Source organism: Giraffa tippelskirchi, chromosome 3, assembly GCF_054371585.1.
Source record: "Giraffa tippelskirchi isolate mGirTip1 chromosome 3, T2T-mGirTip1v1.2.pri, whole genome shotgun sequence".
Lineage (NCBI taxonomy): Eukaryota > Metazoa > Chordata > Mammalia > Artiodactyla > Giraffidae > Giraffa > Giraffa tippelskirchi.
The window spans coordinates 13,675,076-13,689,791 of record NC_137277.1 but is presented as its reverse complement, the minus strand read 5'-3'; the positions used below and the strand labels follow the sequence as shown (position 1 = coordinate 13,689,791).

The window sequence follows — 14,716 nt, the reverse complement described above, 5'->3', positions numbered from 1 at the left end:
TTTCCTATCTGTATTCCTTTTATTTCTTTTTCAGCTCTGATTGCTGTGGCCAAAACTTCCAAAACTATGTTGAATAGTAGTGGTGAAAGTGGGCATCCTTGCCTTGTTCCTGACTTTAGGGGAAATGCTTTCAATTTTTCACCATTGAGGATAATGTTTGCTGTGGGTTTGTCATATATAGCTTTTATTATGTTGAGATATGTTCCTTCTATTCCTGCTTTCTGGAGGGTTTTAATCATAAATGGATTCTGAATTTTGTCAAAGGCCAAACCAGCTCTCCAGCAAATGCTAAAGGATCTTCTCTAAACAGGAAACACAGAAAGGATGTTTCAACACGAACTCAAAACAACAAAGTAAATGGCAACGGGATCATACTTATCAATAATTACCTTAAATGTAAATGGGTTGAATGCCCCAACCAAACGGCAAAGGGTTGCTGAATGGATACAAAAACAAGACCCCTATATATGCTGTCTACAAGAGACCCACCTCAAAACTAGGGACACACACAGGCTGAAAGTGAAAGGATGGAAAAACATATTCCATGCAAACGGAGACCAAAAGAAAGCAGGAGTCGCAATACTCATTTCAGATAAAATAGACTTTAAAATAAAGGATGTGAAAAGGGACAAAGAAGGACACTACATAAAGATCAAAGGATCAATTCAAGAAGAAGACGTAACAATCATAAATATATATGCACCCAACATAGGAGCACCACAATATATAAGGCAAATACTAACAAGTATGAAAGGGGAAATTAACAATAACACAATAATAGTGGGAGACTTTAATACTCCACTCACGCATATGGATAGATCAACTAAACAGAAAATTAACAAGGAAACACAAACTTTAAATGATACAATAGACAAATTAGATTTAATTGATATTTACAGGAGTTTCCACCCCAAAACAATCAATTTTACCTTTTTCTCAAGTGCACATGGAACTTTCTCCAGGATAGATCACATCCTGGGCCATAAATCTAGCCTTGGTAAATTCAAAAAAATTGAAATCATCCCAGCCATCTTCTCTGACCACAATGCAGTAAGATTAGACCTCAATTACAGGAAAAAAACTATTAAAAGTTCCAACATATGGAGGCTAAACAACACGCTTCTGAATAACCAACAAATCACAGAAGAAATCAAAAAAGAAATAAAATTATGCATAGAAACGAATGAAAATGAAAACACAACAACCCAAAACCTATGGGACACTGTAAAAGCAATACTAAGGGGAAGGTTCATAGCAATACAGGCGTACCTCAAGAAACAAGAAAAAAATCAAATAAATCAACTAACTCTACACCTAAAGCAACTAGAGAAGGAAGAAATGAAAAACCCCAGGGTCAGTAGAAGGAAAGAAATCTTAAAAATTAGGGCAGAAATAATTTATTTCTTTGTCACCTAAATGTCTGCTCAAAGATGGGATCTCAAGCTGACTTAGATTCTTTTAGTTGACAGGTCACTTAAAAGCCATCTAGCTCACCCTCCTCTATTCTATACTTGAAGAGGCAAATCCCCAGGGAAACTGAAAGGCTTTTGTCCATACTCACACTGTAAGCTAGGTAGGGCAGAACTCAGACTCTACCCCTCTCCCCTACCTTATACTACATGAATTCATACTCTGCTCTGAGATCCATGTTATTTGACTGTAGAAAGTTGGCACTATAGCAAGAAAAGATAGTACTGATGCTATTTTCAAATATGCTATTGAAAAATTTGATATTCATATGGGAAAGAAAAGAAACTTAACTCCCACGGCAATCCATATACAAAAATCATGTCCAGGTGGATTGTTAGTTAAATTTGAGATGCAAAACAAATTTTAAAAAGATAATGTGGGACAATACTTTAATGACCTTAGGATAGGAAAAGATTTCTTTTATACGGTATAAAACATAATAACCATCAGGGAAAAGATTGATATATTTGACTACATTTAATTTAAGAACTTCTGTTCACTGGAAGACACCATTAAAAGAATGAAAAAGCAAGCCAAAGAGACAGTTATTTGCATTGCAAATTAGCCTCAAAGTGCCTATAGAGAGAATATATAAAGAACTTCCAAAGTTCAATAAGAAAAAATCACAGTAGAAAGACAGGCAATATAATTGAAAGGGCAGTCCACAAAAGAGGATATGGAAATAATTAATAGATATATAAAAAGGTCTCAACCTCATTAGTAATCAGAAAAATATAAACTTAACCTTCAGTAAATTACCCCTATACTCACTAAAAAGAAGCCAGTGACAAAAAGTTCCTTGCTGTGTGATTCCATTTATATAAAGTTCAAAATATGGGTGAACTATAAAATTTGAGATGCATATTTATGTGGTAAAATATGAATAAAACTGAAGTAATGATTACTATAAGGATCATGGTGGTGATTAAATTGAGTGGGCAGTGTTGGGAAAGAGAACACATGGTGGATTTTAGATGTTGGTGGAGAGTATACAGCTGTTTATTTTATAACCACTAGTTACAGAAGAAATTCATGTTTTACACACTTTTCTCTATGTATTATATATTTCTCTATGTACTAGGAAAAGGAAAGACATTACTCCAAATCCTATCTCTCATAGAGACAATCACCAGTCATTCCACAGACTCTTATCTATGAAGTTGCACAAGTAAGACAGATATAGAGAATTATTTTCAAAAAGTACTATATATATGGTTTTAAAAATAAAAATCTTCAATTTCTAATAAATATACCTCATTACAAGAGATATTTATGAAGATATCCAGTTAATTTTAAAAGAATATGAAAAACAGAGGTGAAGCCATATTTTCAAACTTAATCTTTCAATTTTAAAAACTATCACCTGATTTCCTGCTATGAAAAGCATTTTCTCACTTTTTCCCATTTCCCCCCTCACTTTCATGTTTTTATTAGTTATGCTATCATTGTTACACTGAAACATAAACATGTTATTTTATATCTATCATCCCCACAATTGTCTAGTACTTGCTCTGTATTCAAACAGATTTACAGGTCACCACCAGTCTTTTCACTATTGTTTCCTTTTGCTCAATTTTCAGTTATTTCTTAACTTTATTTCATCATCTTTGTTTCAAGAGGTGCTGAATTCATTTAGTTTTTCCCATGTTATTAAAAGTTGGAATATTTATATATAAAATTTTTATGTATATTTGAATGACATTATAGTTGTACATAATATTCTTTGTCACACTTTCTTTTTCACCTTTGCAGATACTTTGACATTCTTTTCTGGAGTTGAATGTTGCTTTGGAAACCCATCACTTCCTCTCCTCATCTGTTACCTCCTTTCTATCATCTGTGTGTCTGAAAAATTCTCATTTTTCCTTAAAGTTCAGTAAGCAAACTAGAAAATATTTCACTGTAGGGCACTCTGGATCAACATTTTCTGGAGCCTGGTGTGACATTTTTGAAAAACTATTATTTATCAAAAAGTTTTAATTGTTATACTCTCTTCTAAAGATATTTGATATTCTTATGGTGGATGCCTTTGTGAATCATCCATATCTACTAGATTTTTGACAACTTTAATCTTTTTTTCTCTGTATTTACTGTACCAAGTCTGCTCATACTGTAATATGATTTTTAGCGCTTTATTGGTGACTGCAGCCATGAAATTAAAAGACGCTTACTCCTTGGAAGGAAAGTTATGACCAACCTAGATAGCATATTAAAAAGCAGAGACATTACTTTGCCAACAAAGGTCCATCTAATCAAGGCTATGGTTTTTCCAGTGGTCATGTATGGATGTAAGAGTTGGACTATAAAGAAACCTGAGCACTGAAGAATTGATGCTTTTGAACTGTGGTGTTGGAGAAGACTCTTGAACGTCCCTTGGACTGCAAGGAGATCCAACCAGTCCATCCTAAAGGAGATCAGTCCTGGGTGTTCACTGGAAGGACTGATGTTGAAGCTGAAACTCCAATACTTTGGCCACCTCACGCGAAGAGCTGACTCACTGGAAAAGACTCTGATGTTGGGAAAGATTGAGGGCAGGAGGAGAAGGGGACAACAGAGGATGAGATGGCTGGATGGCATCATCAACTTGATGGACATGGGTTTGGGTGGACTCAGAGAGTTGGTGATGGACAGGGAGGCCTGGCGTGCTGCGGTTCATGGGGTCACAAAGAGTCGGACACGACTGAGCGACTGAACTGAACTGAACTGAATTTGTTTAATAATTCTATAATGACTTTTTGTACTTAATTTTTTTTTAGTTCTGCAATTTCCCTTTTTAATATTTATATGTTATGGTACCATCTCATTTTTGAGCTTTAGTTTTATTGAATCCATTAAAGTTGTCCTGTAATATGAATTAATTGTCAACAACCTCTTTTTTATTTTCTTAGATTATATTTTCTACTTGATGGATTATTTGTCTTTTGCATGCTATCTTCCTTCATCCTATCTTTCTACCTTCCCTTTTCACTTTTCTGTTTTTCTTCACTGTGTTAATTCTGGAATTGTCACTATATCCTTTTTTTTTCATCTTGCATATGCTTCAGCAACTCTGTCCAAAACTTCATTTTATTCTCAGGATTTAATGTATCTTTTAACAGCCCTTTCTACAGCATCTGAGACCAGTTCGCTTTCTTCAGTGAGATGGCATTTGAAGAAAATTATTCTACCCACTCTTATTGTAATCTAAGGGTGGAGTGAGGTATGTCATGTGGTCTTATACTTGAGCCCTGCTCTCGTATCTGAACTTTGGTTAAATGTCCCAACAGGGGTCATTGCTCTGAGACTCTGGTAAAGACATTTCACCAAACCCCAGATCTGCCTATGGGATGGTATTCTTGGGCTACAGATTAGACCCCCGATTCAGCCTATAGCTCTGAAGCTTTTACTTCTATCAATGAGTGATTCCAATCATTCATTTTCTCTGTTGTAGCCATTTCTCCCCAACAACTGTTTCTACTTCTTCCTCATAAATGGACAGAGAAAAAAGTTATGTACCCAGTTTGCTTCACCCCAGATCTGGGCATTTTAGTGATAACTCTCTGGATTTCACCAACTTAATTTCTGAGGGAGGAGAGAGGCTCAGAGCAGCCTAGCTCTGTTGCAGTAGTTTCTACTTTAGAATCTTTTAATTGGAGGAAAATTGCTTCACAATGTTGCATTTGTTTCTGCCATACAACGATGCGAATCAGTCATAATTACATATATATTCCCTCCCTCTTAAGCCTCCTTCCTCTCCTCCCCCATCCCACTCCTATAGGTTCTCATAGAGCACCAGTCTGGGCTCCCTGTGTTATACAGCAGCTTCGTACTACCTGTCTATTTTACACATGATAGTGTATATATGTCAATGCTACTTCCTCAAATCGTCCCATCTTCTCCTTCGCCCCGTGTCCAGAAGTCCATTCTCTCTATGTGTATGCGTCTCCATTCCTTCCCTACAAATAGGTTCCCTGGTTGTCTCCTTTAAATATTTACGGCATTAGATTGGTCTTTTTTTATTATTTGATTGATGTTAAATTTCCTTTGTGGATTTTTTACTTTTTCATTTTTGTTGCTCCTTTGTTAGGTATTGGAGGAAATAAAAACTAAATGGATTTTGTTTTTTTCATCATCTTGAACTGGAGTCCTCTGGACCAGTTTAGCTAGCATTAAAATAAACAACTCCTTGAAAATTTGAAGCAATTTATTCTCAAAACTCTCCAGGTCTGTCACCTTTTTGTTAGAGTTATGGGTGGTAGTTGATAAGTATACTTATTTGATAGTTTTTTCCAACTATCATTATTGGTCTATTTATATTTTCACTTCTTCTTTGATTAATATTGGTAACTAATTTATTTTACCCTGGAAAAATGTTCATACCCTAATCCCACATTATACACAACAGTGAGTATCATTATGCTCACTATCTGGAGTTATATACCTCTTTTAAAATTCTTAGTGTTTTTCTGTCTCCTGAACAACTGAGGCATACACACTGGAAACAACCATTAGTCAATTTTAATTACTCCTCGTTATAGGTTGTTTTTTTCTTCTGACTTATTATTTAATGTTTCTTTAAAATCGTTCTCATTCTATCTTCCTTCCTCTTCTTCATTTTTTGATATGTTAGCATTCTCACGAATTTTTATTATTCACAGTGGAAAACATTTGTTGGTCTTGGATTAATGAAGAGACAAGGATGTGTTTTCTTTTTTTTTGAAGTTTTTAAATTAGTTTATTTATCTATTTTTTAACTTTACAATATTGTAAGGATGTGTTTTCATTTGAGACCTGAGTTTGGCTACAAGCTTTTCAAAATGCCCTGTTAATACCAAATAAGTACTATCATTAATTTACAGATGCTCTCAAACCCAAGATGTCTTACAGGGAGTAAATTTTTATCTACAATGCTCACCATCAACTGGTAGGTTTTGTGAAAAATCTTCAAGCTCTTTATGTGAAAGCTCAATCCCCATATTTTTCAAAAATGTGTCCAGGTTAATCATATCAACCTTTCCTCCTTAGAAGAGGCAAGAAAGATACCAAGATGTGAGAAAAATCTGTATTAATTCATATGCATTATAGTTAACACTTTAATCAAGAAGACATTAAGGTACAGTAACACCCAGTCAAGGGTACAAGGAGGATCAACTCATAATTTGACTTTATCTTTCATTCAGTCAACAAAGTGCAAATTTTAAAAGGACTGGGTAATATTCCAGGGGTTTATGGCATAACATATAACACATGCATAAATATTGAGAAAATACACATACGGGATTTTTAATGTAATAAAAAATAAGTTAGCATATATGAAAATATACAATAATATCTCAGATTTATTTTATTTCTCATCATACTTTTCACTCACTTTTAAGATTCTTCACACTGTCTAGCAACCTTTTTTGAAACACCTTTCCTTCAACTGTAAGAAAAGGCATAATTCATGTCAGAGAAAAAATAAAGTGGGGATTCACCTAAAAAACATTTCTGCAATTCTTCCCCTAATCCTATAATTTCAAAAAGAGAATTTTAGTAATTCTTTTCTCCTGAAATGTACCTATTTGCTCTCAAATACTAATAAAATTTGTTTGGAGAAAGACTTTAATGAGGCAAATCTATTAGCTCTTGGATAAAAACAATGATTATTGGTTTAAACCTTGTATAAAAGTGAAAGTTGCTCTCTCTGTCTTGTCCAACTCTCTGGGACCCCATGGACTATACAGTCCATGGAATTCTCTAGGCCAGAATACTGGAGTGGGTAGCTGTTCCCTTCTCCAGGGGATCTTCCCAACCCAGGGATGGAACCCAGGTCTCCCACACTGCAGGCAGATTCCTTATCAGTTGAGCTACTGAGGAAGCCCTAAACCTTGTATATCCCATTTGATTTTCTTTTATCTCTGACTTCTTCCTTTGTATCCTTTACTCTTCCATTTTCACACCCGTTTACTTACTATCAGGCATATTAGTGGAATCAAGGACAGTAATACATACAATTTTTTGGTAGGAATAAGTGAAATAGCTATTGCCTACCATAATATAAATTAAATGACCCAGCAAAAATCAAGTGCTAAAAGTTTTCCAAAATGATTACAAAAAGAAAAAAATAACAACTTGCTAGCAATACGGAGTTATTTTAGAAGAAAACTATACAGTCAAGCACTCTAAAGCCATTTGAAGAATACACACATAATTTTAAAATCCTTACCATCAACTGGTAGCGTTTTTATTAAATTCAAGTATTCCTTATCTGTGACTTCTACTTTCATGTCTTTCAGAGCATTTTTTAGGTCAATGACATCTATCTGTTTTCCTAGAAGAGACAGAAATGGTGATAAAAAGAATTTTAGAAGGATAAAAATCAGTGAGTTATTACAACAAAAGCTGCTAACTAGCAACATTTTCACTCATGCATTTTGTGGGTACTTAATGTGTTATAAACAAACAAACAAACAAAAAACTAACATTTATGACCACCCTGATTATGTAAGTGGTAAAAAAAAAAAAAAGCGAAAACATTGGTTCTTTTCTACACTAAATAGAAATTTAAGTATTTCTCCTGATAGTTTTGAAATTAGCATTATGTTAAGAGAAATGCAATCTTAGGTACATAAATTTCATCTAGAAAGGCATATAAATTATATGTCTTATATTAACTAATTAATATAATGGCATCCCACTCCAGTACTCTTGCCTGGAAAATCCCATGGACGGAGGAGCCTGGTAGGCTGCAGCCCATGGGGTCGCTAAGAGTCGGACACGACTGAGCGACTTCACTTTCACTTTTCCCTTTCATGCACTGGAGAAGGAAATGGCAACCCACTCCAGTATTCTTGCCTGGAGAATCCCAGGGACGGCGGAGCCTGGTAGGCTGCCGTCTATGGGGTCACACAGAGTCGGACACGACTGAAGCGACTTAGCAGCAGCAGCAGCAGTAGCATACTGTATATAAAAACATGTATAGTTGATACTTGTTAGAAAGCATGTTTAAAAAAACAGGGCCTCAGGCTTCCATAATAATTTTTGTTTTGCACTGTTTGTATGGTAAGTAACCTTTTGATTATTACTTTTATACTTTGCAAGCAAAAACAATTTTGGTTTAGTTAAGTCTTTTGGTTTAAATCAGCAGAAAATGAATCTCTGAAAGCTTACTGTCTATAAAGTCTAGAATCCAAAACTTTTAGTCAATAAATTAGATATGTTGCATATTTCAAGTATGTATATTCAGTACAGATTTCTTTTTAATTATTCTGCTTGGGATTCACTTGGCTTCTTTAAATTGACACCCTTTCTCTCTTCCGGAAAGTTCTCTTCAAATATTGATTCTGTCTCATTCTCTCTCTTCTTCCTGGCATTCCAGTTAAAAATACGTTAATTTTCTTATTATTCTGTATATCTCTTAATCATTCTTTCACATTTTCCATTTTTTGGTCTTTCTGTGCTCCATACTTTATAACTTCTTAAGTTCCTTAGTTCTTTCTTCAGCTTTTAAAAAGTTACCATTCAGTCCATCTAACGTTTTAAATTTCTATTGTTTTTATTTCTTGAAGATCTCTTTGGTTCTTTATCAAATCTGTTTGCTCTTCATTCACATATTCAAGGCCTCTTTTTTAATTCTTAAAGTATATTAAGAATGTTTATTTAACATTTTTTTGTCTGATAATTCCAAAATCTAAATCTGATTCTGCCATATGTTATTTATGATGGCTGTTCCTTATCATGCCATGCTTAGTTACTCATCATGCTAATGTGTTTAGTAATTTTAGACCAGGAACTTCTGTGTATGCAAAATTATTTGTTTTGAGAAGATGAGTATCCTTCAGAACAGGAATACTTCAGAGGAGGATCAGAATTTGCTTATGTCAGTTGCCTGGGGCATTAGTCTTTCAGAATTCAGTTCAGTTCAGTCGATCAGTCATGTCTGACTCTTTGCAACCCCATGGACTGCAGCATGCCAGCATGCCAGGCTTCCCTGTCCTTCACCAACTTCTGGAGCTTGCTCAAACTCATGTCTATTGAGTTGGTGATCCAACCATCTCATCCTCTGTCATCCCCTTCTCCTCCTTCCTTCAATCTTTCCCAGCATCAGGGTGTTTCCCAATGAGTCAGTTCTTCACATCAGGTGGCCAAAGTATTGGAGTTTCAGCTGCAGCATCAGTCCTTCCAATGAATTCAGGACTGATTTCCTTTAGGCTGACTAGTTTGATCTCCTTGCAGTCCAAGGGACTCTCAAGAGTCTTCTCCAACACCACAGTTAAAAATTACTTTCAGGATTACTTCAAACTAAATTCTCGGCCTAAGTTAGTGCAAATTTGATAAGTAAGCCTGTGTAAAGGTCATCTTGTGTTTATAAATTGAGTTAGACAGTCTTCCTTGCAGTCCAGAGACATATTTCTAATTCGCTCTTATATGTAGCTTTACAAGTCTTAGCTTTAGGGCAGGTGTGCTTAGTTGCTCAGTAGTGACCCACTCTTTGCAATACTATGGACTGTAGCCCACCAGGATCCTCTGTCTATGGAATTCTCCAGGCTAGAATAATGGAGTGGGTTGCCATTTTTTTCTCCAGTGGATCTTCCCGACCCACGGATCAAACCCACCATATTTCCTACTTTGGGCAGGCTCTGGATTTTGCTTTCTTTCCACTGAGTTCTGGCAGACAGTCAAAACTGCTTAGATTCATTTAGTTCAGCCAATGCTTAGAGAGTGAAATGTGGCTTCAGGGCTCTTCTTCTTTGGGTTCCAGGATTTTGGTATGAATGTTTCTTATAGTATACACATTTATGGAAACATTTAAGAATCCTTTTAAAATTAGATTCTATCTGCATTATTAGTTGTTTTCAACATCCAGGCACATAGTACACCACGCTATTAGAAATGGGAGTATTCTCAGAACGTATGTGAAAAGTGTATATGGGTAGCTATATACTTGTTTGTGTTCTACTGAGCTCACACCTTTTCTTTTGTTCTACTCCTTCCCATTTCTCTGTAATGAACAGTAGTTATTTTATATGGCTATTCCTTTGTAATTCCAGAGATAAATGAGTTTCCTCTGATTATGTCAGCTTCAGTTCAGTTCAGCTCAGTTCAGTCGCTCAGTTGTGTCCAACTCTTTGCGACCCCATGAATTGCAGCACGCCAGGCCTCTCTGTCCATCACCAACTCCCGGAGTCTACCCAAACCCATGTCCATCGAGTCGGTGATGCCATCCAACCATCTCATCCTCTGTCATCCCCTTCTCCTCCCGCCCCCAATCCTACCCAGCATTAGGGTCTTTTCCAATGAGCAGCTTCAGAGCTTGGGAAAGATATATTATTGAATTTTTATGATAAAAATGGCCTTTTCTATTTCATTTATTATTGGATCTTCTTTGCTGTTAATGAAACAAGCTGGAGCACTCCTACCATCATTTCCACACAACTGGGTCAAACAGAAGCCTAAATAGGGTACGGTCAGGGAGCAATGGAGCCCACTCCATGGAGTAGGTAGAGCAGGGTAACTTGATGCAGCTTTCGTAGTGATGACCCCTCTCTCATGCCCAGGGGTCCAACTATGCATATATGAGGAACAGAAGTGGATTCATTTTTCCTTCATTGTTCACTTTAAGGATTCACATAACTATTGAGAAGAAAAAAGCACTAAAGTCCTTTTGGAAGGACCTCTTATAGATCAGAAAAACAAGTGTAGGATCAGGTTCAAAGATTCCATTTAAAAGCACAAAATTCTACCTAATTTTGTAAGGAAGCTATTGGAATGATCAGGTTACAATATCAATGAGGATAGTGTCTGGCAAAGTTAGGATTGCTCCTTAGTTGCACCAGATAAAATTTCAAATGGATATTTGCTAAAACCCTATATAAAACAATGGACTGCTACAGACATAAATTAGCCACATTATTAAACACTGATTAGGACATTGTGCATTATATCAGAGTACATGGCAAATTCACACCACCTCCGAAACTAGAATAATTTTAGAAAATCTGTAACTGTGAGACTTTGATTAGAACCACACCTTAAGGGACCTTTTGAACATATCCAAAAGGGTTTTATACAGTTGCTACTGAATTATGAACATGTACTAATAGTATGTTTATTTTCTGGGTGGTTTTTTAAAAACTATTTATTTATTTATGGCTGCCTCAGGTCTTAGTTGCACTATGAGGGATCTTTCATTGTGGGTGTGTGGGCTCTAGAGTTCACGAGCTCAGTAACTGCGACACATGGGCCTAGGCGCCCCACGGCATGAAGGATCTTGGTTCCCTGACCAGGGACCAGGGATCGAATTCATGTTCCTTGCATTAGAAAGTGCTTTTCTTAACCACTGGACCACCAGGGAAGCCTCCTGGATGTATTTTTAACATTCTCTTGTCAAAAATTCATAACACTCAGACTGGTTAACAAACTTGTAGATACACTACCCTACTATACCTACTTAGGACACTCCAACTTATCTATTCAACTTTAGAGAATTCACTTTATTTTGGTAATCATTCATGATTATATAAGATACTCTGCATAATATTTAGAAACTTCATTGTCTTTTGAATACCAAAACCTCTGGTAAAATAGAAGAGACATCAGAACTGTAATGTTACATCATTGAAAACCGCTGAGAGCTTCAATAAGCAGGTTGCTGCTTCCTTGGTGGTTCAGACAGTAAAGAATCTGCATGAAATGATGGAGACCCAGGTTTAATTGCTAGGTCGGGAAGATTCCCTGGAGAGGGGAATGGCAACCCACTCTAGCATTCTTGCCGGAGAATTCCATGGATAGAGGAGCCTGGAGGGCTACAGTCCATGGAGTTGCAAAGAGTTGGAAATGTCTGAGTGACTAACACTTGCATTTTCACTTTTTCATGTAAGTCACTTGCTGACCCAAGATCCAAGCTCCACAGAAACAAAAATTACATGAAGTAGAAAGCTTCCACCCAAGACCATTAGAATAAGAAAACACTGACTGTCAGTGCACTGTATATTTTTCATACATTTTTATTCTTATTTTGTCATGTTTTTCTTTTAACTTGTTTAATTTCATACACTTCTGACTTAGCCAATCATAATCTCCCTTACTACTAATAAAAAATTGAAGTTTAATTTTATTAGAGACAATCACTTTACTAGAGTTAGGACAACCCTAACTTTATAATTCAGCTTTTTACTGGCAAGTGAACTTAAAGAATTCTGGTTATGTTCTTGTTGTTGTTCAGTTGCTAAGTCATGTCCTTACTCCTTGTGACCCCAATGGACTACAGCACGTCAGGCTTCCCTGTCCTTCACTGTTTCCCAGAGTTTGCTCAGACCAATGTCCATTGAGTCAGTGATGCCATTTAGCCATCTCATCTTCTGTCGCCCCCTTCTCCTCGCTCAGTCTTTCCCAGTATCAGGGTCTTTTCCAATGAGTTGGCTCTTTGCATCAGATTTCCAAAGTACTGGAGCTTCAGCTTCAGCATCCGTCCTTCCAATGAATATTCAGGGTTGACTTCCTTTAGGACTGACTGGTTTGATCTCTTTGCTGACCAAGGAACTCTCAAGAGTCCTCTCCAGCACCACAGTTTGAAAGCATCAGTTCTTTGGCACTCAGCCTTCTTTATGGGCCAACTCTCACATCCGTACATGACTACTGGAAAACCATAGCTTTGACTATACAGATATTTGTTAACAAAGTGATGTCTCTGCTTTTTAATATGCTATCTAGGTTAGTCATAGCTTTTCTTCCAGTGAGCATGCATCTCTAATTTCGTGGCTGCAGTCACCATCTGTAGTGATTTTGCAGCCCAAGAAAATAAAATCTGCCACTGCTTCCACTTTTTCTCCACCTATTTGCCATGAAGTGATGGTACTTGATGCTGTGATATTAGTGTTTTGAATGCTGAGTTTTAAGCCAGCTTTTATAGAGACGATTCTAAGTGCATGTCTTTTCAACAGTCTCAGTAGATCTTGTCTCTTTATAAAGAGTCCAAAGGGATAGAAACTTTTCTGGGGAAATAACTAATACCTCATGGAACAGATTCCCAAGCATAATGCATTTCATTCATGGGAATAAAAAAAAATTGAGTCTCACCTTGGCTGACCTAGTATATAATACAGTCCATGTCCTATTCAGAGAATAGGAGAAAGTCTGGACAGTTCCTAATTGTCTTTCTTGTGGCCTTGGTTGATAGAGGATCAAATTGTGGAAGTAGGGCTACAAATATTTCCACACTATTAAGAAAAGGCTGTTGCCAAGCAATGGAACATTATCAAATGAATCCAAATTACGAAAAATAAACAAAACACATGTTTGTACAGCAGCACACTTTATTGCTAGAAAAACAAGACCCTAAGGACACTTATTGAATTATACAGAATAAATACCAGATTTAGAAATATAACATTGTCTCTTATAATAAAAGACACATTCTCACAATGTTGGGAAAAATTCTACATATAATGATATGAGGCTAATATAATTGTTCAGAAAATTGTGATGTTGATGACCGATTCAAATAATTATGTCTATATACAGTATCGCAGTTATTGCCCAAATTTTGAAATTCTTGTCTTGCATACCTATCTTCCTAGTACCTCTGTTGCAAAAGCATGGATAATCATAGCAGACAAATGAGAATGTTTAGTTAATGAAAGGTTAGAATAGCAAATTAACGGAATGAAGGGATGGGAGAAATATCATTAAAACACAGCTAAGAATTAAGAAATATTTTACTTACCTAAAATAGTACTCAATTCTTTCACCACTGTATCTACTTTGATCTTCTCTTCATCTATAAGACACAGTAAAATTTAGACACTGATAAATCCAAACTCAGAAAAAAAGCAAAAACTACAAAGTTCTTAAATTAAGAAGTCAAGCCTAGATGAAGGCTATTGACTATATTCTGTCCTTTTAAAATTTATGATTCCTGGAATTTAAAGGATAGCTCCATTATCTACAACAGGGATTAAGACTGCTTAAATCATAAAGTCTATCTTAGGCAAAATGTTTTCTAAGTCTCTTGGACTCATTCTGTTTCTAACTCCGTATTTCCCTAGTAATGGCTGATAATATATGACTGGTATACATTTAAGGCTATTTTTTTATGGCATTATGTCATTTTAAATAATTGGAAAAAGACAAAGAATGCCAGGAAAAGGAGCAATGAAGAGCATATTGTGTGGTGAACTAAAGTTTTTAAACTTTGCCTAAGGGAAAAATGCCATGTAGAGAATGGGAAGATGAGGCAGAAAAGGCTGGTTGGAGTTAACAGTTTAGACTTTGACATCAGACTGCC

The 14,716-nt window shown here is 36.0% G+C and overlaps 1 protein-coding gene across 11 annotated transcripts in view; it reads right to left on the bottom strand.

Moving 5' to 3' along the window:
* The window catches only part of EFCAB3 (EF-hand calcium binding domain 3), a 349,923-nt gene that overhangs the window by 140,286 nt on the left and 194,921 nt on the right, over window positions 1–14,716 (bottom strand). For all 11 annotated transcript variants that reach the window (XM_081576514.1, XM_081576515.1, XM_081576519.1 and 8 more), the window contains 4 exons: window positions 14,156–14,209; window positions 7,658–7,762; window positions 6,821–6,874; window positions 6,365–6,469 (listed from right to left, as the gene is read on the bottom strand). In XM_081576514.1, coding sequence (XP_081432640.1) covers window positions 6,365–6,469; window positions 6,821–6,874; window positions 7,658–7,762; window positions 14,156–14,209 — 318 coding nt within the window. The remainder of the gene's footprint in view (window positions 1–6,364; window positions 6,470–6,820; window positions 6,875–7,657; window positions 7,763–14,155; window positions 14,210–14,716) is intronic.